We start from the raw sequence: 25578 nt of genomic DNA on the forward strand, positions 1-25578 counted from the left end.
ATAAAATCCAAGAACCTAGGTTACTCGCATATTTTTTTTCTTTTTGTTTTCTATGGGTCACCCAGAAAACCACTTATAAAATTTCAATACAATGGCAACATTTTCAGATATATTAAGTCATGTGTCATTATGTCAAACGAAACGTCAAAATTGCCAAAACTGCCTTACCATAGGGGAGTTGCAGTCGCTTAATTCGTTATATTTTATTAGATCGGAAATTCACAACGAACAACTATTTTATTGGCTCAAAATCATAAAGATCCATGTGGCGATAATCAGTAAAATTTTCAAAGCTCTTCTTCGTTAATTGTGTTACTATTATAAGTCCCGCAACCATGGCTCACTGTATGAGAGTTTTGCATGGCCAGGTGAGTTATCCAATATTTTTACCACGTTTACGCTAATTTCGATGGAAATATAGATAGCACGTAGTTAATTCTTAAGTAATGTCAGTATTGAGTTTGTTTACACTGTTATCAATGTACGAATGTACATTTCCAATTATGATAATATTGAATGGATAAGGTCACGCGAAATCGTTTTACGTGAGGTCGTGGGGTTAGGCGTAGTAATCATGAGTATCTCCGTCATCTTATTTACTACAGGATAAGAGGTGTGTCGTGCTGTGGTATTTTCCAGTATTGTCTTTGACGTAAGATTTCATTTCCAGGGTAGCAGGACTAAAGGGGTGCTGTTGGAGATTCAGCAAAGATGCTTCAGCGTGTCTCCCCTCACTGCGGCAGCAGCTCAGGTACAGAAAAATCGCGAAAACAGTGAATTTTCCAGCTTTTTCAGTGTAAAAACATCATTGTTATGTAATCACTTTACTGCTTCAAAGTGATGTTCAGTTGAATTTATAGTGTTTTTAAGTGAAATATGGTGCGTTTTAGGTGGCGATGTCGAAGTTCGACAAAGCTCCGTTGCCGTACGAGAAGCTATCACAGAACCTGGAGGTGGTCAAGAAGAGGTTAGGCCGTGAAATGACCTTGTCAGAGAAGGTTCTCTACTCACATTTGGATGACCCTAAGGGACAGGTGAGTCTGTATTACTTCTGATTGTTTTCATAAAGTTACTCAACCGGTTGAGTAACTTTATGAATAGTATAGCATAAACCATAAACCGGTTTATGCTACCTACCTGTATTAATTTGGATGTGTGATACTATTACATTTTAATTACACATGGACATCCTTTGACTTTAGAAACTAGGTTTATTTGTCTTTTACTGAAACCATACACACTACATAGTTATGTACATATTTTCATGTTTGGTATACCCATTTAACACATCTGAAATATTGAAGATTGTAAACTGCCATATTACCACATTTGTGTGAAATTATAAAACAAATAAAAATATTGTTTAAAATTGAAAGGAAAATTATGGTGAACTCACAATTTATCATTGCCATGTAACAATTTTTCCATAATTAATCACTAAAATAAAAACTAATATCTTAGGTCATCAAAGTAATTAAACTTTCTGATTATGGCTGTTGATTATTTTGTATCTATTTTATATGGTAGTGGTTACATGACAAGTTAAGCAATTATACATTATTAAATAACTTTTGGATTTATTTAGCAAAAGGATTTGAACTTAAAATAAACTAAGTGCAAGTTTTATTTAATTTGGTTCATATAATATTTTTATTGAACTAAAAACAATGATAAAATTAATTTGTTTAAGGTAAATTTTAGATTCATGATCTTGTCTAAGACTGCAATATTTTCAAAGAAATACACACAGTGAAATAGCGAAGTTTCAATTTCTGAAGAAGACTGTCTATTAGACAATTTAAATATTGTGTTTTATGATATTTTTTTCAATTCTCTGAACTTGTCATTTACCCTTTTATGCTAGGATCATAGAGTTAATTCGCTCCACAGTTGCAGTATGGTCTCTGCCTCGCCACTCTCTTGAAGCAGCTACTACAATAAATTGTCAGAATGGTCCATAATATGCCTTATTAAAGAGTTCTTTGGAAAAAGACATACAATTTTTTAGAATTAATAATTTTTATTTTACCACATAAAATTTGCAAATAATTGTATTATTTCCTGTTATAATTGTGTACATTCCATTTTTCTGCCAATAAGGAAGGTTCTGCATTTATGTACCAAGCGAGTATAATCTGTCGGGTGACTTTCCACATGAGATTAGACTAGTCCTACAGATTGATGCAACACATCCATGGTCTACAGTGCGTGCAATATCTTTGTAGTCTTTTTATACAAATTCAAACATATTAATTCTTTTACATACACCTTCGACCTGTGACTTCCAGTTGGAGCGCTGCTCTAATGTGAGTTCCTGAAATGTTATGTCAGCAACGTCCGTAAAATTTTGTCCTACGCTTTTTATATTTAACTTTGTATTTTAGTTTAGCAATTCAACAGATATCCATATTTTGTCCTGACAACGTTAATAAATGTTAGATTGTATACTATTAGATTTAAGCAAATTTGTTGTCGCTACTATTGTCGGATTAATTTCTGTGTCAAAAATAACATTGTCTTCTGTGTCAGGTATAATAATTGTAAGTAAATTAGATTTATAATTTAAAGGTGAAAATTACATGTTTTGTCAACATTAACATATGTTATTAAATTTAAGCCCAATTTTTTGTCGCTTCAAATGTTATATTAGTGTCAGCTATAGTAATAGATAAATCGTCAGCAGATAGTTGCAATAGATAAATAACATTTATGATGTGCTATTGAAGTAATGTCATGAGTAAAAGCGGTCCTATGGTTCTGCCTTGTGGCACTACTTTTCTTATCCTGCAGATCATCTGTTTTTGTCATATTTTAATGTCTCGTCAATACGAGTTCTTTCCACACAATGGGTACGATCTGTAGTGTCCAGTTATTTACTAAAAACTGAAATTTAAATCAATCTATAACTTTATTTTATAATGGTAGGAAATCGAACGTGGCACCAGCTACCTTCGGCTGCGGCCTGACCGCGTCGCCATGCAGGACGCCACAGCCCAGATGGCCATGTTGCAGTTCATATCATCAGGACTACCCCGAGTAGCTGTACCCTCCACCATTCACTGTGATCACTTGATCGAAGCTCAAGTAGGTGGTGAAAAGGATTTGGCTCGGGCTAAGGTGAGATTTGGTTCTGCTTCTTTATTAAATATAAAAATCATAAATTATATTACTTTTGTCTAAGCCTATTTTTTGTTAACTATGAGTAGGAACGGTTCTACTTCTACACGAATTTACTTATTGTGTAAATTAAACACTGGCAAATACATAAATATATACTAGCCAAATATCCAGTCGAAGTATACAACTCCAAAAAAATATATTTATTGACATGTCACGCGCAAATGTTTTGCAGCGGACATATATTTGTGAATTCGTTCACAATCACACTGTTTACAATGATACAATCAACATTCACCACATATTTAGTGGGGTTTACAGAGAGAATGGTTTTTTCCCATCATACTTTGAATAATGAGATACATACGATTTTTATCAGTAATTTGTTTATATAATTATAAAGATATGTGCACATCCGTAAAAACCATCAAATCTCTCTAGATATGAACTTATATTTTTTTACTGATAGAGAATATTCATCAGCAATTTGTCTCCACTGCTCAGAATGTTATTTTTATATGACGTCTGTTTGGCATTAGGGAAAATTCTGTTGGCATTTCTTCTCAGCAGTGTTCGTTCCGAAATATTGTTTACAGCATTGAGAAATATGAAATAGCTAGCTGCGCCATGGAGCTTACTTTGCTCCCTTGGGAATTTCGCTATAAATACCCTATGTGTTATTCCAGATTATGTTCTACCCGTATACCAAATTTCATAACAATCCGTCCAATAGAGATAAACAAATATTTACTTTGAAACTTCAAAAAATGAACACATAAAACCTCTATAGGACCTCAACAAAGAAGTATACAAGTTCTTAGAAACTGCCGGGGCTAAATACGGTGTGGGTTTCTGGAAGCCCGGCTCCGGCATCATTCACCAAATCATCCTGGAGAACTACGCTTTCCCCGGCCTGCTCATGATTGGTACTGACTCCCACACACCCAACGGTGGGGGTCTTGGCGGTCTTTGCATTGGTAAGTTTTAAAATGAGTACACATCGACGGCCTTTTTTGAACAGAACGCATTCGTATAGACAGCTACCCACAATTGTACCACACACGTAATGTTTACGCAGTCGAACATACTGGCTGGAGATAAATATGGCTTTGATTTGTGTAAAAAATATGAATAAATGGCTCCGGCATCATCCTTTGCCTGCCTTTCCCTGGTTATCTTGTGATTGGCACTGAATCCCAGACCTTCAACGGTAGGGGTCTTGGCTGTCTTTGCTTTGGTAAGGCTCAACTCTTTAAATTTGTTGTCCAGTTACATAAATATCCACAACTAACTTATCTAATACAAAAAGCCACGTTCAAACCTCGTGCAAACGCGTTAATCGGTGTACCTTTAACCTTTTTGAGTAATTCAGACAGACTCCCACGCGAATTCCGACTTTTATGGAATAAAGATACAAACACAAATTATACCTTTACTTAAAAAAAATAATGTATGAAATATACAATTTATTTTTGTAAATATTTTCCTTTCTAAATATTAAAATAAATACTGGAGACATGTGATGAATAGCCTCAAGTTGTTTTGTCAACTTTTGTTTAGACTTCTCAATACCCATTCGAAGATTTAAAAATCTCTCTCTAATTTTGAGTATTTTCTCGGTTTCTTCCGCCGCCATAGAGCGTTGGAGACCAGGGTATGTGTTTCCTAAATAAAAATAACAATCAAAAGTATTATTTCAGGTCAGGTACACATGTATAAAATTGACTTAATATTTACTATAAAACTATGGCAGGGTTATGTCGTGTAGTGTTTGTATTAACGTTTGTATTAACTTCAGGTGTTGGTGGTGCCGATGCTGTGGACGTGATGGCAGACATTCCATGGGAGCTGAAGTGCCCGAAGGTGATTGGTGTTAAACTGACTGGTAAGTTTATCGATTTACTCAATTATATAAATTGAAATATACTGACGGGGCTGCTGCGCGAAGCCCCGCTGACACGCGCGGTTATTAACCTCAACCAGAATACCGAAAGAATAGACCTGTTTTCATGTTCTCTGAGCGAATTTATAAGAACGACTTTATATATTACTAGCGGCTCGCCCCGGCTTCGCTCGGGTAAAACCATAATAAAATGTAGTCTATATCACCCCTGAAGGTTTCGCCTATCTCTGTGCCAAATTTCATCAACATCGGCCCAGTAGTTTCGGTATTTATTCATTGCAAATAAAAATACAAATCTTTCCTCTTTATAATATTTATTTATAACTAGCTGACGCCCGCGACTTCGTTCGCGTGGTCGAACAATTTTTAGTAAGGAGTCAAAATTGTTAGAAAAATTTAACTGTACAGACAAAGCGTAACGATACCTATACAGAAGAAGCTCGTACGACTGAAATATATATATCCTATAGTTTAGCTGGACCATATGACTCTTCTTCAGGTGTTCCAGATCTTCGATTTTTATACATCAACAGGAAATGCTCATCACGCTGAACAATTCTATATTTCCTATAGTTTCGCTAGACCATCATGGGTCTGCATCATAGGTGTTCTAGATCTTCAATTTTTATACCTCAACAGAAAATGATCATCAGACTGAACAACTTTTATTAGGGCGTCATTTCTATATTTCCTATAGTTTAGCTGTACCATCATGGGTCTACATCAAGTGTTCCAGATCTTCGATTTTTATATCTCAACAGACAATGCTCATCACGCTGAACAACTTTTATTAAAGCGTAATTTGTATATTTCCTATAGTTTAGCTGTACCATCATGGGTCTACATCAGGTGTTCCAGTTTTCAAAATCATTTATACCCTATATTTTGCCCAGGATATAACCAGCTATATAACAAAAAGTTTCATTCAAATCCGTCCAGTAGTTCCGAAGATTAGCTTGTACATACAGACAGACAAACAGACACGAGTTTTTTTTCTTCAAATTCTTTCTCTGTTATAATTACCTATTGCATTGTCATATACAAGACAATTCGAATAGGTCCCAGTAACGTGATAAAATATGTTCGTATCAATTTAATCAATACATAATATAATAATGAATACTATATCACGATTAATGAAATGCCGTCCTCGACATTTTCCAAGAAAGCATGGTAACGGTGAGGTACTGCTTTCGGGAATTCCCGAGAATATTACCGAGAACACTTGTAGCACAACACCTTAGTTGACTTTACAATACAATTTCAAGAAATTGATCACGTGTAAAAATGTTATCGTATCCTTACATAACATATTATAAAACAAAGTTCTCTGCCGCATCTGTCTGCTCGCGATAAACTCAACAACTACCGGACGGAATCCTGAGGAACGTTTAGATGTATAATTTATTATGGTTTTACTCGAGCGTAGCCGGAAGAGGCCGCTAGTGTTATCGTAATATATAATGATGTGTGTCTTCAAACAGATTCATTATCAGTTTTCTTACAAGACAAGTACCAAAGAAGCCGACAAGTGCGTCGATTTGATACTGAAAATCATTATAAAACATACTTTGACTCATTGCTATTAGGCTCAATTTAGATCGACCTGAATATATCATTGATTAAATAACTATCTTTGCCACCTACTCATATAAAATGCTCAAGATAAAAATAAACGTATGTGGCGTGAAGCCAAGATGTGGCAGCAACGATTCAGTAACGATTTTTTATACATCGATTTGTCTTTTTTGTCGACCCTCGAAAGGTTGAAGTACCACGATAAACTTCACCATCTTTTTACGGAAACCTTATTTGATTAACCTCAAGGTTAATTATTTAAGTGTTACATATTATAAAACCATTTCTGTTTTTTTTCTACGTTCTCCAAGAATGTTATATAATCTGAAAACGTAAGTATTTTTATGACATTCCCTTAAAAATATTTGGGATCGAATTAAAAACGTAGGAATTTAAAAAAAATAGTATACTTTAAGGTCATTACGTACAGTTTAGGGCAGATAAACCTGACGAACTTGTGTTATGTAAGTGGTGAACTATATGTATTTGTACCAAACTGTACCAGGATATATTATCTGTCTGATAACATCAATCATAAAGCAGATACGCTCAACCTAAACTTGACCTTTAAACGTCTACATAAGGTCTGTTTTAAAGATTTAACAATGATTTTATAGATTATATTTATCATTTCTTAGATTTCATTAGAAATGATAAGCAAGTCAGATGTAGAAACAAATAAATGCGTAATGTCTCTTATCAAGAATTTTGTATCGTCACTTTGTGCGCAATAATGAGATAAAAGAAAAACAAAATTTAATTTTGCCTGATAGATTTACGATAACGGAAAGCGGATAAGATACGGATGAAGGCACGTCAATATGAATGATGATTATTTTCTTAGACCAACTGACCTAAATTTACAATCTTTTCTTTGATTTCATCTGTTCACATGTTTGTCTGTCTGTAATCAAATCTTGCAAGATGAATTTCACCTATTTCCGCTTGTCACAGAGTTCAAATTTTGACGTCGTTTCAGTTTCCATGACAATGCATTATTACGATAAGCATGATGCACCCAGAATCGGCTCCCAACGGTTTACTACACGGCTTCTGTCACGATTTGAATGCAATAAGATCTCTGATGACAATAAAGCTTGTGGCAAATATTACATTTTTACAAAAAACTTGTTTTTTTCTCTCTCATCTGAGCGTTGAGCGTTTGCCGGTTTCTTTCTCAGTTAAATCATCTGAGTACAGGACGCGCTTTCCTCATTATAGTGTGTAATATTCAGTAAAGTTACTTCTCCTAAGAAATCCGCTACTGAATTTTGAAAATCCTTGACAAGATCGTCGCCTCACCTACGATTGATTGGGAGGTGTGGATGTTTACGGTTTACGCCGCTGTCTTCTGCTGGCGCCATTCCAATGACTTGTTTGTACATAATTTTAGTAGTAAATATTCTCAATTTTTGTGATGACTAGACTTATAGATATAGTACAATTTATGATACCCTTCGGTCCTGGAGAAAATACATTTGTCTTAAATGAATAAATAAAATAAAATAAATAAATAAATAAATAGGGACAAATGACACAGATTGAGTTAGCCCCAAAGTAAGTTCGAAACTTGTGTTATGGGATACTAACTCAACGATACTATATTTTATAACATATACATATATAGATAAACATCCAAGACCCAGGTCAATCTGAAAAATATTATTTTTCATGTTGACCTGACCGGGATTCGAACCCGGGACCTCCACTGTAGCAGTCCGGCATGATGACCATTAAGCCACGGAGGTCGTCAAATGAACAACAATAGAACCGCAGACCGGTCCGGCCGCGTGGAAACTGAAGGTTCAATTGATGAACTAGCTATTGGGGATAAATTTGTCTGCGTGTGAGGCTATATTTTGACAAGTTATCCACACTTCCCGGCCATATGCATGAATTGAATTTGAAATCATATGGCATAAGGTATGTATGCACATATTATCACGTCTGTTTCCCACCGGGGTAGGCAGAGACTGGGCCATTTGCCACGATCCTAACAAGTCTTAAAAAAGTAATTTAACTTAACTTAGCTTTAACTTAACATCACACTCTTCACGCGTGCTCAGGTTATGATCGCTTCTAATATCTCCCTTACGAAGGAGATCCGCAATATATTTGCAATACATTCAATACCAGATTCAGATAAATAAAAGGACAACATATATGTGCTTTGAACCCAATTAAGACGATCACGTAGTGCTCCGAGTGTCGTTGTAGACATAACATATGACACGCGCAAGATCTTATGCGCAGCGTGCATTCCTTGCACACAATATGGTATGAAATTTAATGCTGCCGACATTAGTCTGCCTACTCTATTGAATAGACCTTCTGTCAATGAATGATAATTTCATGAACATATTTTAAAATAGAACTGTATTTATGCGCTTGAAGTCTGATATCTATTTGACATAATATTTCAATCCACAGCGAAAATATTTATATTTCGTTCATGTATGTACAGTACATGCCTCGGGGCGCAGCTTGTCATTCATATTCTTAATATTGACAGTGTTTCCATAACTTTATAGAAAAGGAAACATTTATTCAGCATCGGATAACAATGTTTTATAGAGATAAAGAAAAAAAATAACAATTGCAAAAACAAGTGTAAATTGATACATAAAATCTTAAAACACTTAGCTTAGACTCAACATGCCTTACCATTTGATGATTAAAAATATAATTGGCACTGATACATATTTGCACGTAAATGACCTTGCTTGGGGAAATTATTTCTTTAAATACTGACACATTGTATTATTATATTATTGATAAGTTACTTTGATAGTTTTATCACATAACTGGTTATCTCAACCTTCCAGTCTGTGGAGATTTAATATTTCTAACATTTTTATTTGTCATTTTATCCGAAGAATTCGAGAGAGAGAAAGAGAAAGACATGGAATTTTTTACATTAATGGAAGAAATTGTACTACTCTTCGGATAAAATTACGACAAGAAATATTAATATATATAATGTAAGTGAAATCATCAACTAAATGTAATTTATTAATTTGTAGGTTATATAGCCACGACCAGACTTTGTAGAAGTGGAGTTTAGGCTGTTATATTGTTATTGGTGGTTTAATGGTTACCTGTGGATCGAAAGGTCCCAAGTTCGAATCTTACTCGTGCCACATGAGTTTGTATACCAGTCTGACTCATTTATAGTAGTTTTCGTAGACCACCTGCTTCCGACGAAGTAAAATGTCGTGAGGAAACCTGTGCTGGTTTGTTGATTATTAACTTTTATGTGAAATGGAGAAGGCAATGGCATGCCACTCCATTAATAGTGCCAAGAAAGGTGTTGTGTGTGTTTCATTCCATATAATGACCTAAGAGTGAATAAGGAAATATGATTACGAAAAGATATAAAATTATATATTATCTCCTGGTTTGAGACTGGTTGGATTCCTTCCAACCTGAGACCATTACACCCAGTTCCCTCAGACCCCATTTGGCTGTATTAACTTTTTTTTATATATTTATTTTCGCACAAACAGCCATTATAAGAAACATTTTACAATAAAAATAACATGTAGATATAGACAAAACAATGCCGAAAACTTAACAGAAGAACATAATAAGTATAGTGTGTTGACAACATAGATACTATTTAGTTGTATACAAAACAAGAACAGATCTTATATAAGAAGAAGTAACAGTTTCACGCATTACAATACATTACATAAATAGTTTAATATATAAAATACATATTTATTTATTTATTATTATTTTTATTAATTTTACGAAGCTGATGACAGTGCTTTAAATAAATTACTTTTTATAGTCTGCAGCGATTGTGAGAACATGTCGATATGTGGAAAGTCCTTATTAAAAAGGTTTAAATTACGGTAGAAAAAAATATATTTGAGTATAGTCCTTGAGGACGCGAATATGAATCATATCCATCTATATTTCCAGGTCAAATGAAAGGCTGGACGAGTCCCAAGGACGTGATCCTCAAAGTGGCTGGCATCCTAACTGTGAAGGGTGGTACTGGAGCTATAGTGGAGTACCACGGACCCGGTGTGGACTCCATCTCCTGCACCGGCATGGCCACCATTTGCAACATGGGCGCTGAGATCGGCGCTACCACCAGCGTGAGTACTAGTGATCCACTACGTAATATGAGTGCATGCGATTTTTGACCGAATTGACTTGACTATATTTTTGGACTATATTAACACCTCTTCATGTAAAAGTGAGTCAATCAATGAAAACATATGACGTCGATAAAGTCGAAAATCGTATTTACTCATGTCAAGTACGAGCATTCATTTCAGGTCTAAAAAATGAATGTAGTGCATGAATTAATCTAATCTCTTAGGTCATCTGCAACCGCGTGCACCCAGGTCTGCTAAAGGCCGGTATGATAGAGGCCAAACCTAGGTCTAGCCGAAGATAAGCACAATACACCTAAAAAAGGCGATTCCAAAAATATATCACTCAATTTAATTTAGGGGAAAAATAGCATATGCCGCTTTGTTCTATATGATGGTAGATTATTAGTCCTCAACATGCACACAGTCGAGTCGCTACAGTGGAGTATGTACCATGGTCATAGTCTACAAACAAGGCAAAATTAGTAACAATAACAAATACACAGAAATTTCGAGAAAAACATGCGACATAACGCCTATAAATTCGAACACTGATAAAGTTCTCGAATAATGTCAGATAGGAATTTGGACTTCGCTGTCGAAAAATTCCTATGTCTTCCTCTGTAGACATATAAAAAATGACACGTTTAAAAACAAAGTCTGCCCCATATCTGAACTTATTATGATTGCAATAATTAAATGCTAATTTTCCAATTAATTTAATGACTCATGACCTTTAATATCTTAATAAATGTACTTATATTTTCTATTTCTCTCTTAATTATTTGAGTGTACCGTACAATATAGAATTTATTCATTCTTTCAATATAATTTTTTATAGTGAATATAGTTTAATTATCCATTTATTTAACAATTTATACAGATTATGCGATTTATGTGTAAAACTGCAAGACATAAATACTAACTAACATTGAAAATGCGGAATTGTGGTTGTTTGTTATCTCTTCAATCTTTAACAACTCAATGAATCTTCTTGAAATCCTCGTTCCCCGTATATGTAACTAAGATATACGGGGAAGGACATAGACCAAATTTTAATATGGAGTAACATATTGTTCTCATAGGAAAATTTAAAGTGAATAGGAAAGTACGTCTATGACTTATTTAAATAATTTTATATTATAGTTACGGTTTACTGTTGTTCTTCTTATAGTTGTATTCATGGCTGAGAGTCGTGGACATTATGTGGAATGTAACACAACGACTTACTGGCCAAAACCTTCGCCATTTCACACACACACGCATAAATCATCAACTAGAGTGTAGGTTTCCTCACTGGTCTATTAAACTACTACATATAAACGAGTAAGATTGGTATACTAATCTCAAATGACACGAGTAAAAATCAAACCTGGGAAATTTCCGTTCACAGGCGGACGTCGTTAACCACTGGACCACCACCACTTAATGCTATTAGTTTCACTGTGTAACTAATTTCATGTGAGCATTGCTTTTTTTGTATAATTTTTTACATTTATATTTATATGTTGTCCAGGTGTTCCCATACAACGCTCGCATGGAGGCCTACCTGAAATCCACCGGCCGCGAGAAGATTGCTTCCTTCGCCAATAACTTCAAGCACTTGCTCACGCCCGACGCAAAAGCACCTTACGACGAGGTAATAAGGATTAATTTTGCTTGATTCTCAGTCTATTTCTATTTGTCCGATATGAAAGCCCAAAATGTGTATTTTACATTTCAAAGCCGATTAATTTACCTTAATGACTTTAATTTCTTTTTTAATTTTTAATTCCTTATATTTAAAGTTCAATTCAAACTATCTGACTTATTTTTGAATTATTTTTTAATTCAATAAAAAGTGACGCAAAGACAATAATGAAAAAAATATTTTCTTGAATGATTTTGTTAATTCAAAGACTATAATGCATAGCCAAACGAGATGAAGAGATCTCTGTCCCGTTTCTTCTCGTGTGTTTCTCTTTCATGAATAAGCGAAACGAAAAACGTACCCCAGTCAGGTCATGATGGAAAATGATCTTTTTCTGATTGGCCCGGGTCTTCCGTCTCCCGGGATGTTTATCAATATGTATTTGTTATAAAATATAGTATCGTTGAGTTAGTATCCCATAACATAAGTCTCGAACTTACTTTGGGGCTCGCTCAATCTGTGTGATCTATCCTAATATATTTATTTAATGTCAAAATGTTATTATATATTAATATGCACCATAATGTTTGCATTATTTCTCCAATATTCTCCATTATTTTACAGGTGGTTGAAATCGACCTCAGCACCTTGGAGCCCCACGTGAACGGTCCATTCACACCAGATCTGGCGAACCCCATCTCCAAGCTGGGCGAGGAGGCCAAGAAGAACAACTGGCCGCTGGACATCAAAGTCGGCCTCATCGGATCTTGCACCAACTCGTCATACGAAGACATGGGTCGCTGCGCCAGCATTGTTAAAGAAGTAAGTGGATTTTATATAACTGATCTGAGGGGGTTAGTGCGGGTTTGCGTCTCACTTCTCACCATCGAATCAATTCCAAGTGAGACGCAGCGAACCAATCACATTGCAGTGTGATTGTTGTTGCGTCACAAAGGCGCAATGTGATTGGTTCGCTGCGTCTCACTTGGAATTGATTCGATGGTAAGAAGTGAGACGCAAACCCGCACGAAGTGTGGAGATGATAAAGTAAGCAAGCGAAACTTAGTCTGAAGTCACAGTCACGTGCGTTCCAATCCAGATTGGATTGGACCGCTCGTGACTTTTTAGCGACTGCGAAGGAAAGTTATTGTTTTTCGCTCGTATCTTGTATGTATTATAATATTCTTTACTACCTCATATCTTCATATCATATTTGACGACCTCGGTGGCGCAGTGGTAAAGTTCTTGCCACTGAACCGAGAGGTCCCGGGTTCGATCCCCGGTCGGGTCATGATGGAAAACTATCTTTTTCTGATTGGCCCGGGTCTTGGATGTTTATCTATATATGTATTTGTTATAAAATATAGTATCTTTGAGTTAGTATCCCATAACACAAGTCTCGAACTTACTTTGGGGCTAGCTCAATATGTGTGGTTTGTCCTCATTTATTTATTTATTTATATCTCCACATTACACGTTACATTCGTCTTAGCTGCCCGACTGTTCTTAGATAGCTGACATTAAAAAAAAAAAAACACGGCGACTGTGCAATTTTTTTTTTCTAGTATTCTACAATATGGTTATCAAATTAAAGGGCTCAATGCAGACGCGTTTTTTTTTTTTTACTTTTTAACTTTTGCTTGTTTACAGCTTTCTTTGTGCAACAAATAGTATACAAACAAACAATAATCTTTTGTTTATATCCACAGGCACTGAGTCACGGAGTGAAGTCGAAGATCCCGTTCAACGTGACGCCGGGCTCTGAGCAGATCCGCGCCACCATCGAGAGGGACGGCATCGCCAAGACGCTCAGGGATTTCGGAGGCACCGTGAGTAGCTCTTGATACCTATAGAGAAAACAGTGAACATGAGTGGTAGAAAAAGCCTCAGGTTTTAAGACCGCCATTCACATGTTTTTCTAATAAATAAATACATAAATAAAACAGAGTTTGAGAAGTGAAAAATCTTTTTTTAAATATGTATAATCTAAGTAAAATAGATATACTTTGGATCATTATGATAATTCATAGACTGTAACAATGCAGCTGGATCTAAATACGAAGATTTTAAGTTGGTTGGAAAGTCCATTTTCAAAAAGAATGAAATTACAAAAATAAATTTAACCATAGTAAAAAAAAAATTGTAACAACCATAAACGTAATATTTCATGTAGCTGTCGAACAAACATATCTTTCTTCGCGAACATTTTGTGTACGTTGTGACGTCACTTGTTCGTGTCAATTAGTATGGAGCGTTTGTAAGAAGTTCAAAAACGTGTGATTATTTTTGTCATATCTTTGAAAATATTGTCATTATCACAGTATTTTTTTATATAAGAGCCTTCGAATAGTCATCCAAACAAAAATTTGGCAACTAGCTTATTGTTACATATAAGGTTATTAGATATAATTATTAAATACATAGGAAATTGTTAGCAAAGGTAATTAAAGATCCTCACAAAAGGAGAAGAATCGAGAGTGGAGCACTAAAACAATGCTTTGAATTACAATAGTTATCCGGGATTAGTTATGACATAAGGTTATTGTTGAGCCGAGTATTTAAATCGTTTAAATTAACTAAATTATTTAATAGTTCATTAGCTATCGTCCGCGTGAAATTTCGGCATGGACGATACTCTATGTCCTCCTTCGAGCTTCTGTGGTACTTGCCACTAGATGGCGGTGGTTTAAAGTGTGTAAAATTAGACGCCACTATTATATAGCAATAACACAATCGACAAGAAAGAAGAATTTATTTGTTTGATTATAATCAAACAAATATATATATTTACCTGAATTTTCATGATTTTAGTAGCTAAGTATATGAAATTGCTATTTTTCTTTCAAAGGTACGTTTACAAAAAAATAAAACCCTTAGGAAAAATAATACATTAAGCCACTATGTTAATAGTTAGTAATATAAAATCTCTTATGTATACTTAAACTAACTACTTATATAATACTCGTGTATATAATAACTGTTATGTATCTCATTTTTCTCTCGCGTTGGCTTTTATGAGCATTTTATTTTCGCCAGGTGCTAGCCAACGCGTGCGGGCCCTGCATCGGCCAATGGGACCGCAAGGACGTGAAGAAGGGAGAGAAGAACACGATCGTGACGTCATACAACCGCAACTTCACCGGCAGGAACGACGCCAACCCCGCCACACACTGCTTCGTCACCAGCCCGGAGCTCGTCACTGCTCTGTCTCTCGCTGGTGAGTGTCTACTGCCGCTATTACAAATGGGGTAGTTGTATGTGTGTATGTTTGTTACTCTTTCACGCGAAATCTACTGAACGGATTGTTATGAAATTTGGTTCACGCGTAGAATATAATGTTGAATAATATAGGGTAATTTTTATCCCGAAATTCCTACAGTAGAGAAACCCCGGGCCGCTATGCTAGTTTGAGTATGTATTGTTTTCTACAATAGTCAATATTCATTTTAATATTATGGCTATCGACTAGATGTAATAAATATTAATAATGAGAACCGCTGCGACAACACACTATAAAATGTGTATCCAAAATTAATTTAAGAAATAGAAAGAGGAGGCTTTTTGGCCAGCAGCGGGACCTGATAACTACATAAAACAAAACAAAAGTATAATATACATATAAAATTAAATATACATATAAAATTATAACCATAAGCAGAAATTTTCTTGCCTTCGCTTTACACATCAACAATATACCAGTAGTACAATCATATGATAATGGCTCTTGTATGAATCGTCTCCTCGCAGGTCGCCTGGACTTCAACCCCCTGAAGGACGAGCTGACGGGGGCGGACGGCAAGAAGTTCAAGCTGTCCGACCCGTTCGGGGACGAGCTGCCGTCCAAGGGCTTCGACCCCGGCCAGGACACCTACGAGCACCCCCCGGCCGACGGCAGCAGTAAGTTTCTTGACCTATCCATACTTAATTTTTACTAGATGTTGTCCGGTGTAACGCTAGTTTTTGTAAAAATATTTTGATCGATGAGGCGTATGAGTTTCTTCTTTTGTTTTCTTTTCGTGTGTTTGAAAGCCGTTTGTAGATTATCTATGGTCGTGCTTGTTGACAACGTCAGCTGTCACGGACTTAGTAAATCTGTCATTGTCACACCTCCAATGGTTATATTACCCTGCGGGCGGTTTTCGAACTAAATGAAATTAAATATTCCAATAATAAATAATATTGGCTAAAATGAGACCAACATTCGATAATATACAAGACTTGTCGAAAATTCAATGAGTTCCAAAGACCCGCACACAATTTGGGAATTGTTCATTATAATTGTCTTCGTCATAACAACCCTGCAAAGATTACTCATGTGACCACTTAATTTCTACTTATAAAAGTTTTCCTATAGAAATTTGCTAAATTAATTATGTCCCTAATAAATTATAGCAATCTTGGAGAATGTACCTTTCTAATGGTGAAAGAATTTTAATATATTAATTTTAATATATTTAATGGTGAAAGAATATTTTCTCATTTTTCTTCCATGTAAGAAATCTCTGTATAAATAAGTACCTCGATACTTTGTTTCCTATTTGTATGTTTGATATTTACCCTTGTGTACATAAATCCTACTAATGTTATAAATGCGAAAGTTTGTGAGGATGTATGTGTGTATGTTTGTTAATCTTTCACACAAAATCTAGGGGACGGATTGTTACACAGGTAGAATATAACCTGGAATACAACACAAGGGATACTTTTCATCCCGAAATTCCTACGGGAGTTAATATTTGTATTATGTATTATATATACATAGTACATAAATTTGCTTTTATGTACTATATATACATATATATAGTACACAAACTTTGCCTTTTTTTAGTTCTACCCCGAACTTCGCAAACAAATGTATCATTATAATTTTTCTATTCCACCCACAGATGTGAAAGTGGACGTGTCCCCCAGCTCAGACCGGCTCCAGCTTCTGTCGCCGTTCGACAAGTGGGACGGCAAGGACCTCACCGACCTCACGATCCTGATCAAGGTCAAGGGCAAGTGCACCACAGACCACATCTCCGCCGCCGGACCCTGGCTGAAGTACAGAGGACATCTGGACAACATCTCCAACAATATGTTCATCACGTAAGACTTTTTTTTTGCAAGTATTTATAAATAAATAAAAATAAATATATTGGGACAAATCACACAGATTGAGCTAGCCCCAAAGTAAGTTCGATACTTGTGTTATGGGATACTAACTCAACGATACTATATTTTACAACAAATACATATATGGATAAGCATCCAAGATCCGGGCCAATCGGAAAAAGATCATTTTCCATCATGACCCGACCGGGGATCGAACCCGGGACCTCTCGGTTCAGTGGCAAGCACTTTACCACTGCGCCACCGAGGTCGTCTTCGTCGTTATTCAGTTTCACTTCTCTCGATGTTTGTCTATAATCAAATGAGGTTAAATTTCATACTTCCGCTTGTCAGCGTACGGCGACACGACACCTGCTCGGTAAGAATCATATTCTATGTTAAGAAATTGTATTCAATTCTTCTTTTTATTATCCTCGTAGGCAGGCGTCGTATAAAGAATTTATGTATCTCTCGAAATAATGCATACACCCTTGTTAGAATCTGTGACTTTGATTTCTATGAATTGATATTACAATATCATATTTGATTTTTTTCCAATTTGATAGGCCCTTCGCCCAGCAGTAGACAAAACGCTATATAAAAATATTTTTTTAAATACATTTTATTTTTGTTTGTTTCTCAGAGCGTTTCGTCCGTTGCGGCCGCGCTGTCATTACGATCTGTTCAAATTTCTTGACAAAGCGATCATTTCCAAAATCAATCATTCATAAAATTTACATTACCACTGTAGAGTATAATTATTTAAAAGTCAAGCAAGATAGCAAAATTAATTCTTGTCTTTGTTAAAATTTGAGAAATCGTAATAACATCGCGGCCGCAGCGGTCGAACCGCTCAAAGATCCACCATCTTGCCCGGTTAAACATCATCACAACACGCATTATCAAACACAACATTCACATGTTTAACTGCACAATATTTTGTTTGCAAATAAATGAATTATTATTATTATAACAATGTTTAGTGCGACAAATGCGGAGAACGGTGAGCTGAACAAAGTGCGCAATCAGCTGACGGGCGAGTTCGGCCCCGTGCCGGGCACGGCGCGGGCGTACAAGGCGGCCGGCACCCGCTGGTGCGTGGTCGGCGACGAGAACTACGGCGAGGGCTCCTCCCGCGAGCACGCGGCGCTCGAGCCCCGCCATCTTGGCGGAAGGGCCATCATTGTCAAGTCCTTCGCCAGGTGAGCCTGCGTTATCACTACATACTATTAAACAAAGTCGTTTCCCGATGTCCGCATGCTTGGATCAAAACTACAGGACAGATTTTGATGCATTTTTTTTAATACACATAGTTACTGGTATCAAACGAAAAACCTCCTAAAGACTGCTTGTACTTTTATTCTACGACAAAGACAAAGATTATTTATTTGCAAAAAAATGAGTTTACATTTTTTTACAATGTGGTGTTAAAATAAAAACTTAATCCTACATGTTTCACCGTTCACGGATACGCAAATTTAAATGGAGAGTCGTAGTTTTTTTTTTATATAAAAAAAATACAATCTAATTTGCGATTCTACACATCTTAACTCTATATAATAGCTAAGCAACCCGAGACAGTAAAGTAGCGTTATGTAGCGGAATCGCACAAGTTAACGTTTTATAGAAACGACATTTAAAAAAAATAATATTTTTTTGTATTTATTACGTTTAGACAAAAGTCGTAGAACAAAAGATGTTAGTCTCTATATACCTTATGCGCCTTTGGAAGGTTATGCGTTAGATGCTAATAACCCTGTATAGTGTCATTCCTTAGTAAGGGTTGATTATTATATATAATAATTTATTGTGGTTTTATTTACCTGAGCCGAAGCCGGTACGGGCCGCTAGTATCGTTATATTATGGACAGTTCGATGTTAGCCCCAAAATAAAGAGATCTTTGTTATGTTGTACGAAGTCAACGATACTATATTTTAGAATATTAACATCAATCAGACCCAGGTCTGAAAAAGATCATTTTCCATATTTATCTGACACGCAAACGTATTGTTTGTATAAGTTAGTTTAACCTTAACTTACGCCTGAAACACATACATAACCAGGCACCATTATTATTTACTTGTTTACATTGTTTAACAAAACATTTTTGTCATTGCAATACAAAAAAGAAAAGTCAAAGTTATTACTCCTAAATGTTATTGAATGCTGTTCCAGAATCCACGAGACCAACCTGAAGAAGCAGGGTATGCTGCCCCTGACGTTCGCGAACGCTACAGACTACGACAAGATCCGCCCCGACGACAAGATCAGCCTCCTCGGACTCAAAGACCTCGCGCCCGGCAAGGTGATCCTCTCTTTTTCTCTCATACCTTGTTCTCTGTTACATTCGGTTCAATATTAGCTTTTTCATCTGTGGTTCGGCCACTCTATCTATATATACATAGATATAATATAGAGTTATACCGTACAATATGAGGTCAGGCCCAGAAAATACTGGGCGAAAACCCATTCATGCGAATGAAAGAGATAAAAAAAGTTATTATCATTGCGGGCTCCTTCTTATCTATAGCTCCAAGGTTTCATTCGCAGCTATGCAGTGACACCTGTAGTAAAGTCCGCGTAAAAACTAACCAATTTTTTTTAATGATGCCTGCCCTCTTTGGGAAAGCTGTCAGTTTTATATTCCACATTCCTAAACAAGACAGTTGGAAGTAAACGAAAATGTTATTACAGCCAGTGGACTGCGAAATCAAACACAAAGATGGCAACACAGAACGCATCAAGCTGAACCACTCCTTGAACGAGCAGCAGATCACGTGGTTCAGAGCTGGCTCCGCACTCAACAGGATGAAGGAAATCGCCGCCGGCAAATGAACAATTTGCGCGAACTTAGCATAAAAAACTTGCACTGGGCTTCCCTACTTTAGGGTAAATTTTAGACATGTAGCAACATTGATTCGTGAAATTCGAAAATAGAAAGTGGTGCTATCGTATGTCAGCAAAATTGCGCAAACTTGTCGCGTTTTTGTAACTATTAAAATCAAGCTGCGCTTCCGCGCTTGGTTAGTTTGAAAAATTCAAATACAGCCAGTGCAAGTAGTTACCTTTTTTTTAAAATCTCTATAGAGTATTTTGTATTCTCTTTCGGACAATACGGCGGTGAATCTTATAATTAGTGTAGTCCAAGTTTTTTAGATGAACTTAGTGATTAAGTTTCGATTTATTTCAGTCACTTTACGAAATCAAATTGTCTTTTTAAATTATTTATGTAAATAATAATTACCTGTGAGAATAAACTTATACATATTAAAACTTTTATTTTACTTATGTACACAAACACAATTCTATTCAATACTACCTACTTTACAACTCCATTGCGTTTGAATACGCATTGTTTTTTAATCAATTTGTTGCAGGAAAAAATCGCACAAAATGTCTAATATCCTCATGTAGCTCCTTATCAAACGCTATGTAAAAATACAATAATTTTACTGAAATTTAATTATTTTTTGGATAATAAAAAAAATCTTTTTTAAAATATTTTTATTGAGATAAATCTATCTCAAAATAAATTTCAAACCATTTTAACTGCAGTATATTGGAGAAAAGTATAAATTCTATAATTTGGAGAAATCATTTTTAAGTCTTGATCAGAAAATTGATAACCGGTCGAAAGGACCGGTTATCAATTTTCTGCAATATAGCAGCAGAGCAATACTTTAATTATGCGTTAATGGTCTTTGTTTATTCATTCATAAGCTTAAATCTATCTTCAGTCGGCATAAGGTTCGATACTATAGACAGTATTGTTCTTTATCAATAGTAGGTATCTCCTAGTTTTTATCAATAATAGCTGCAAAATAGCAATCAATACTATGGCTTACTTCGATTGAGCATAGTTTGGCAATGGTTATTGTTACTCTCCCCAACTATCTCCATCTCCATACCGAAAACACCTCAATCCTCAGTTTTGCGTGAAAAACACATTGACATTTATATTATCAATATGGACAATGTTTATCAGAGGTGTGTGTATAAGGAATACGATTTAATGAGTACTAATACGAAAATTCAAAAGACTGGTTAGTGTAAAACTATTTATTTATTAGACAGCTTAATCTTCATTATCTTCATTGTCGCTGTCTGCATTGATGTTGAAGTAGCGGAGTTCATATGCGTCATGTTCAGAAGCTACGACACGGAGCCAGTCTCGGAGGTTGTTCTTCTTGAGGTAACGCTTGGTCAAGTACTTTAGGTACCTCTTGGAGAAGGGAATATCTGAAATTAGGAGGGAAATCATCAGTTACTGTGTGAATTCCTTGATATCAAAATATGACTAACAATTTCAGAACTAATAAATTTTACTATCTTTCAAAAGTATATTATGAAATAGAAGAACACATTGTAATCTATTAGCAAACTTTTGGTAATTATTGTAATATCTACTGACATAAATACTAATTGTAAAATTGTAATTTGACGAAATAATTTTTTAAGATTAAGTTCCAAATATATATTTATTTATTACCAAATATATATTTATTTATTATTACCTTTGGACTATCAGGACAGAAAATCTTTATTGCAGTTTTTTGTATTGTCTAATGCATTTGACCAAAGAATGTGAACTTTGCCAGTTGCCTTATTTTCACCAGCAATCCTGAGCAGTTTTACGTTATACCCCATGAGCCTGGGTCCCTGTCGAACTTTGCCACCAAACACTCCGGCCTACTGGAGTGCCTGGTGCCCACCCCCGCGACGTGGACGCGCCGAACAGGAATTACCCTAGTGGAAAACAGGGGAGGCGTCCCTGATCTCCCTAGGGCCGGGTTAATGGCCTGATTGACAACCAAGACCAATGGCATTATATATTGTACCATGTGTTGCAACATTCAAGTCACAATTTGATAAGTATAAATCTATCGTATGTATGCATGTAATTGATGAATCTGGTATGCCCGGCACAATGCGGCGGTACAATGACCGGCATTTAAACTGTATATGATAATAGACTAAAAACTGGCTGGCGGGCTACATAGCACAAGTTAGGTTATAATTATAGAAGAAAACACATTCGGTTAAAAATAACATTATTAATTAAATTATACTTTTACAGTGCACTAACCTGCGTTGATGGAGACCTTCGTCTTGTCCCTAGCGATGACAACGTGATTGCCTAGGTTATTGGTTTTGCCCTCAACTTTGACATGTTCCTTCAAGTATTTCTCGAAGTTGCCTACGTCAAGAATGCTGTCTTCAGCGGGATGTGTGCAATCAATTACAAACTTGAGGCTGATCTTCCTCTTGCTGCCCTTGCCGCGGATTTTGCCACCTTTGACACCCTTTTTACCAGATTTCTGGTGCAATTGAGCTTTCTTAGCCAAGGGTTTCTTGGTAACTGCCATCTTAGCGATCTGAAATAAAGAGTAAGCTCAAGATAGGAAACACTAAATTTTATTGAAAAATGTTTGTGAGAGATTATTTCGGTAATAACTTACAGAACACGTGCAACAATCACCGTAGCAACTGCAAAATGGCCGATGCAGAAGTAAATTTTTGTTCAGTTGGCAAAATTGACAGTTTCTTTTTTTTTGTTAGGCTTCAATACTATATTAATTTGCCAGTTGGCTGGGGTAAGCATAGACAACTATATACATCGTCATGAATATTTAACCTATCTTTATTAAGAAAGAATAGTTACTAAATAATCATAAAAAAATAAATTAAATTAGGTACATACTTACATCCAATACTTACCATGGAATAGGGAGGCATAGAAAACTTCGAAGTAGGTACCTAAATCCATGGCTGCGGGCAAAAGCTAGTGATAAAAATGTAAAATCGTCTAATGCAAGCTCCACACTGTCGTTGAATTCAGACACATGCGGCACGCGAATTTGTGAACACTGCGTACCTAGTTAGTATCAGTGCGTTTATTTATAGCAATGAAAAACCAGCAATGTATATCGAATAATTAAAAAATGAAACGGAAAAAACGTAACCTTTATAAAATCACTCGAACATCCCTCTTGTTTTTGCTCAGAAACTACTAGGTCGAAATTTATACGTTCGTCTGTTGTATATTTTTTAAGTTGTTGTATTCCATTTAGGTAGCACAGGTAAGGGACTGAGCGTTTTGTGAAAATGTTGTAATCTGTATTTATATAATTCACTAATTATTTTATTTAAACTAAATGTTAAATTCTACCTACAATCTATGGCCCCAGGTCTTACGTTCCACGGAACGTCTTATTCATTGTCTTCGCTACCTTTATTTCCCATGAATGAATGGCGCTAACCTCATGTGAGCGAGGTCACGGCTTTTTTTACCTTTCGTGATGTAATAGGGCACGCAGTTTCGGCACAAGTCGCTGTATTGCGCGTAGCCAAGCCACACTTGTGAGTTTAAAATATCTCGAGTAGTTTCGACTTTTTATTCAAATTTTAAACTTTTCCCGCGAGTACTGTGAAGATGGAGCATGCGCAGTCTTTATCTTGTAAGTCGTGAGTTCGTGACATGAAGTACTCGATGTATTATCGAGACGACCGAAAACATAAACGCACCTACCTATTTACCGAGATCTCGACGGCGGTGTGCGGTGTACCTATTTTTGTAGTTAACCTAACAGTTTCCCCCGAAAGTGATTCATTCATCGTAGTTTATTGGAGTTCCTACTGATGTTAACAACTAATGTGAAAATTAGACTAGTGATTAAAATGTGTTCATCGAAATATCTCCAAGACAAAGAGCTGTGATTATAAAAATCGATAAGAGAGAAAAGGTCGTAAGATAAGATTGAGTCATGTTACTATCGTAAGATGGATAACTGTTTACCTACGTGCAGCTGCGATGATTACCAAGGAGCTACTAAAGCTGACATTGACCGTTTCACCGACAAGATAGAAAATGTTTTAAATGATGAAAAAGGTAGGAAGTTATTTAGGAACTTTATGTTTACATCAAAATTACAAGATGGGCGGAAAATGTTAGATTTCTGGGAACATGTTGAGAGAATGATTAATAGCAAAGAAGACGTTATGGACGAATTAGATAGCTTGATCGATGAAGCAGATAGGACAGACGAAATAGACTTGGCAACAATGGAAAGACTAACGCATGTTCAAGACTCAAAAAATAAAGAGGAATTAGCTGATATATTAAAAGTATTAAAAGTAGAGGCTACCAAAGCAATGAAGAAGGAATACAATGCATTTAGAAGACATTTTATCAAGCCAAGAAATTAAATAAGTTATACATTTTCAATTAACGTGCCTTGGTGTTATAATAAATTTTAAATTCCGCGCCTTGCGTTATGGTATTACTAACTTCCCCCAAGCGAAAGATAATCACATGAATACATTTTTTTCAATAAACACAATGCAATGTCGGCAACATTGGTACTATAGTCGAACAGCCAGATACCGACGCGGATATACGAACATGGCTTAGCTTGTATGGGGCATTTATTTACCGCAAGAAAAAACCAGCAATGTAAAACGCAAAGAAATTTGACGAACTGAAGGTTTCAAAAACGATTTTTATAAGTTCTAGGTACATAGGTACTGTAATCGTACACATTGTCACTTATTAAAATAAATATTTTGTTTACAACTGTTTTTTTTTATATTAAAGGTACCTTTCTTTATAGCTTGTATATATATCGTTTCACAGTTGGCCCATCTTTTATTAAGTTGAATGTCGAACCTTTTACTCATTTTTATATCATTCATTCACTCGTGCAACAATACAACATTAATGCATGGATTTACCCTAGTAGGACTACTAAAAACTACCTACTAATTTCATGCATTAATGTTTCTATCATTCACTTGTAGGTACACAATTCAATTATTCATACCTACCTTAAAACTGCTGTTGTTTTTGTCTGCTTACACTCCACTATCTACTGCACTTGTAAACATTAGATTAAATCAGAGCGCGAAAGACCTCGCGACCCGTAACACAGGATCTTCGGAACCTAGCACGGGCACCAGTTCTCCACAATATAATATCTGTGTTACAACTGTTAATTTAATGTTAATTTTGTACTTTTGTGGTGATAAATACATATTATTATTAGATTTCCATGAAGAATATCTATTCATACATGTACACGCATTTGTTTGTACATGTATGAATAGATATTCGTAAGTTTGTCTTAGCAAATATCAATGAAATTCCTTCAAAAGC

At 35.7% G+C, this 25578-nt stretch overlaps 2 protein-coding genes across 3 annotated transcripts; one reads left to right on the top strand and one right to left on the bottom strand.

Annotated features, from left to right (window-relative positions):
* The first annotated feature begins 143 nt into the window (after positions 1 to 143).
* Positions 144 to 20699, top strand: mAcon1 (Mitochondrial aconitase 1). Of its 2 annotated transcripts, XM_053751535.2 has the most exons (17): positions 144 to 368; positions 671 to 751; positions 891 to 1034; positions 2289 to 2306; positions 2926 to 3117; positions 3908 to 4094; positions 4916 to 5002; positions 10526 to 10704; positions 12221 to 12343; positions 12959 to 13156; positions 14044 to 14163; positions 15371 to 15551; positions 16082 to 16231; positions 17221 to 17422; positions 18409 to 18627; positions 19602 to 19731; positions 20121 to 20699. In XM_053751535.2, exons 1-17 carry the CDS (start codon positions 336 to 338, stop codon positions 20259 to 20261), a joined length of 2385 nt encoding a protein of 794 aa, XP_053607510.1. In that variant the 5' UTR covers positions 144 to 335; the 3' UTR covers positions 20262 to 20699. The 2 variants fall into 2 exon arrangements, with proteins under 2 accessions (XP_053607510.1, XP_053607511.1); XM_053751536.2 differs by lacking the exon at positions 2289 to 2306.
* Positions 20700 to 21470: 771 nt separating this feature from the next.
* On the bottom strand, positions 21471 to 22973 carry LOC128673623 (large ribosomal subunit protein eL22-like). The gene is made up of 3 exons (XM_053751595.2): positions 22886 to 22973; positions 22513 to 22801; positions 21471 to 21665 (listed from the first exon to the last, which is right to left on the bottom strand). Exons 2-3 carry the CDS (start codon positions 22790 to 22792, stop codon positions 21502 to 21504), a joined length of 444 nt encoding a protein of 147 aa, XP_053607570.1. The 5' UTR covers positions 22793 to 22801; positions 22886 to 22973; the 3' UTR covers positions 21471 to 21501.
* Positions 22974 to 25578: the final 2605 nt, after the last annotated feature.

Source organism: Plodia interpunctella, chromosome 11, assembly GCF_027563975.2.
Source record: "Plodia interpunctella isolate USDA-ARS_2022_Savannah chromosome 11, ilPloInte3.2, whole genome shotgun sequence".
Taxonomy (NCBI): Eukaryota; Metazoa; Arthropoda; class Insecta; order Lepidoptera; family Pyralidae; genus Plodia; species Plodia interpunctella.

Coding starts and splice junctions, on each gene's coding strand:
- LOC128673623 (XM_053751595.2), bottom strand. CDS start 22,792: ATGGCAGTTACCAAGAAACCCTTGGCTAAGAAAGCTCAATTGCACCAG. Junction 21,666..22,512: donor GAAGGTCTCCATCAACGCAG/GTTAGTGCACTG, acceptor TCCTAATTTCAG/ATATTCCCTTCTCCAAGAGG.
- mAcon1 (XM_053751535.2), top strand. CDS start 336: ATGGCTCACTGTATGAGAGTTTTGCATGGCCAG. Junction 3,118..3,907: donor AGGATTTGGCTCGGGCTAAG/GTGAGATTTGGT, acceptor AAACCTCTATAG/GACCTCAACAAAGAAGTATA. Junction 14,164..15,370: donor TCAGGGATTTCGGAGGCACC/GTGAGTAGCTCT, acceptor TATTTTCGCCAG/GTGCTAGCCAACGCGTGCGG.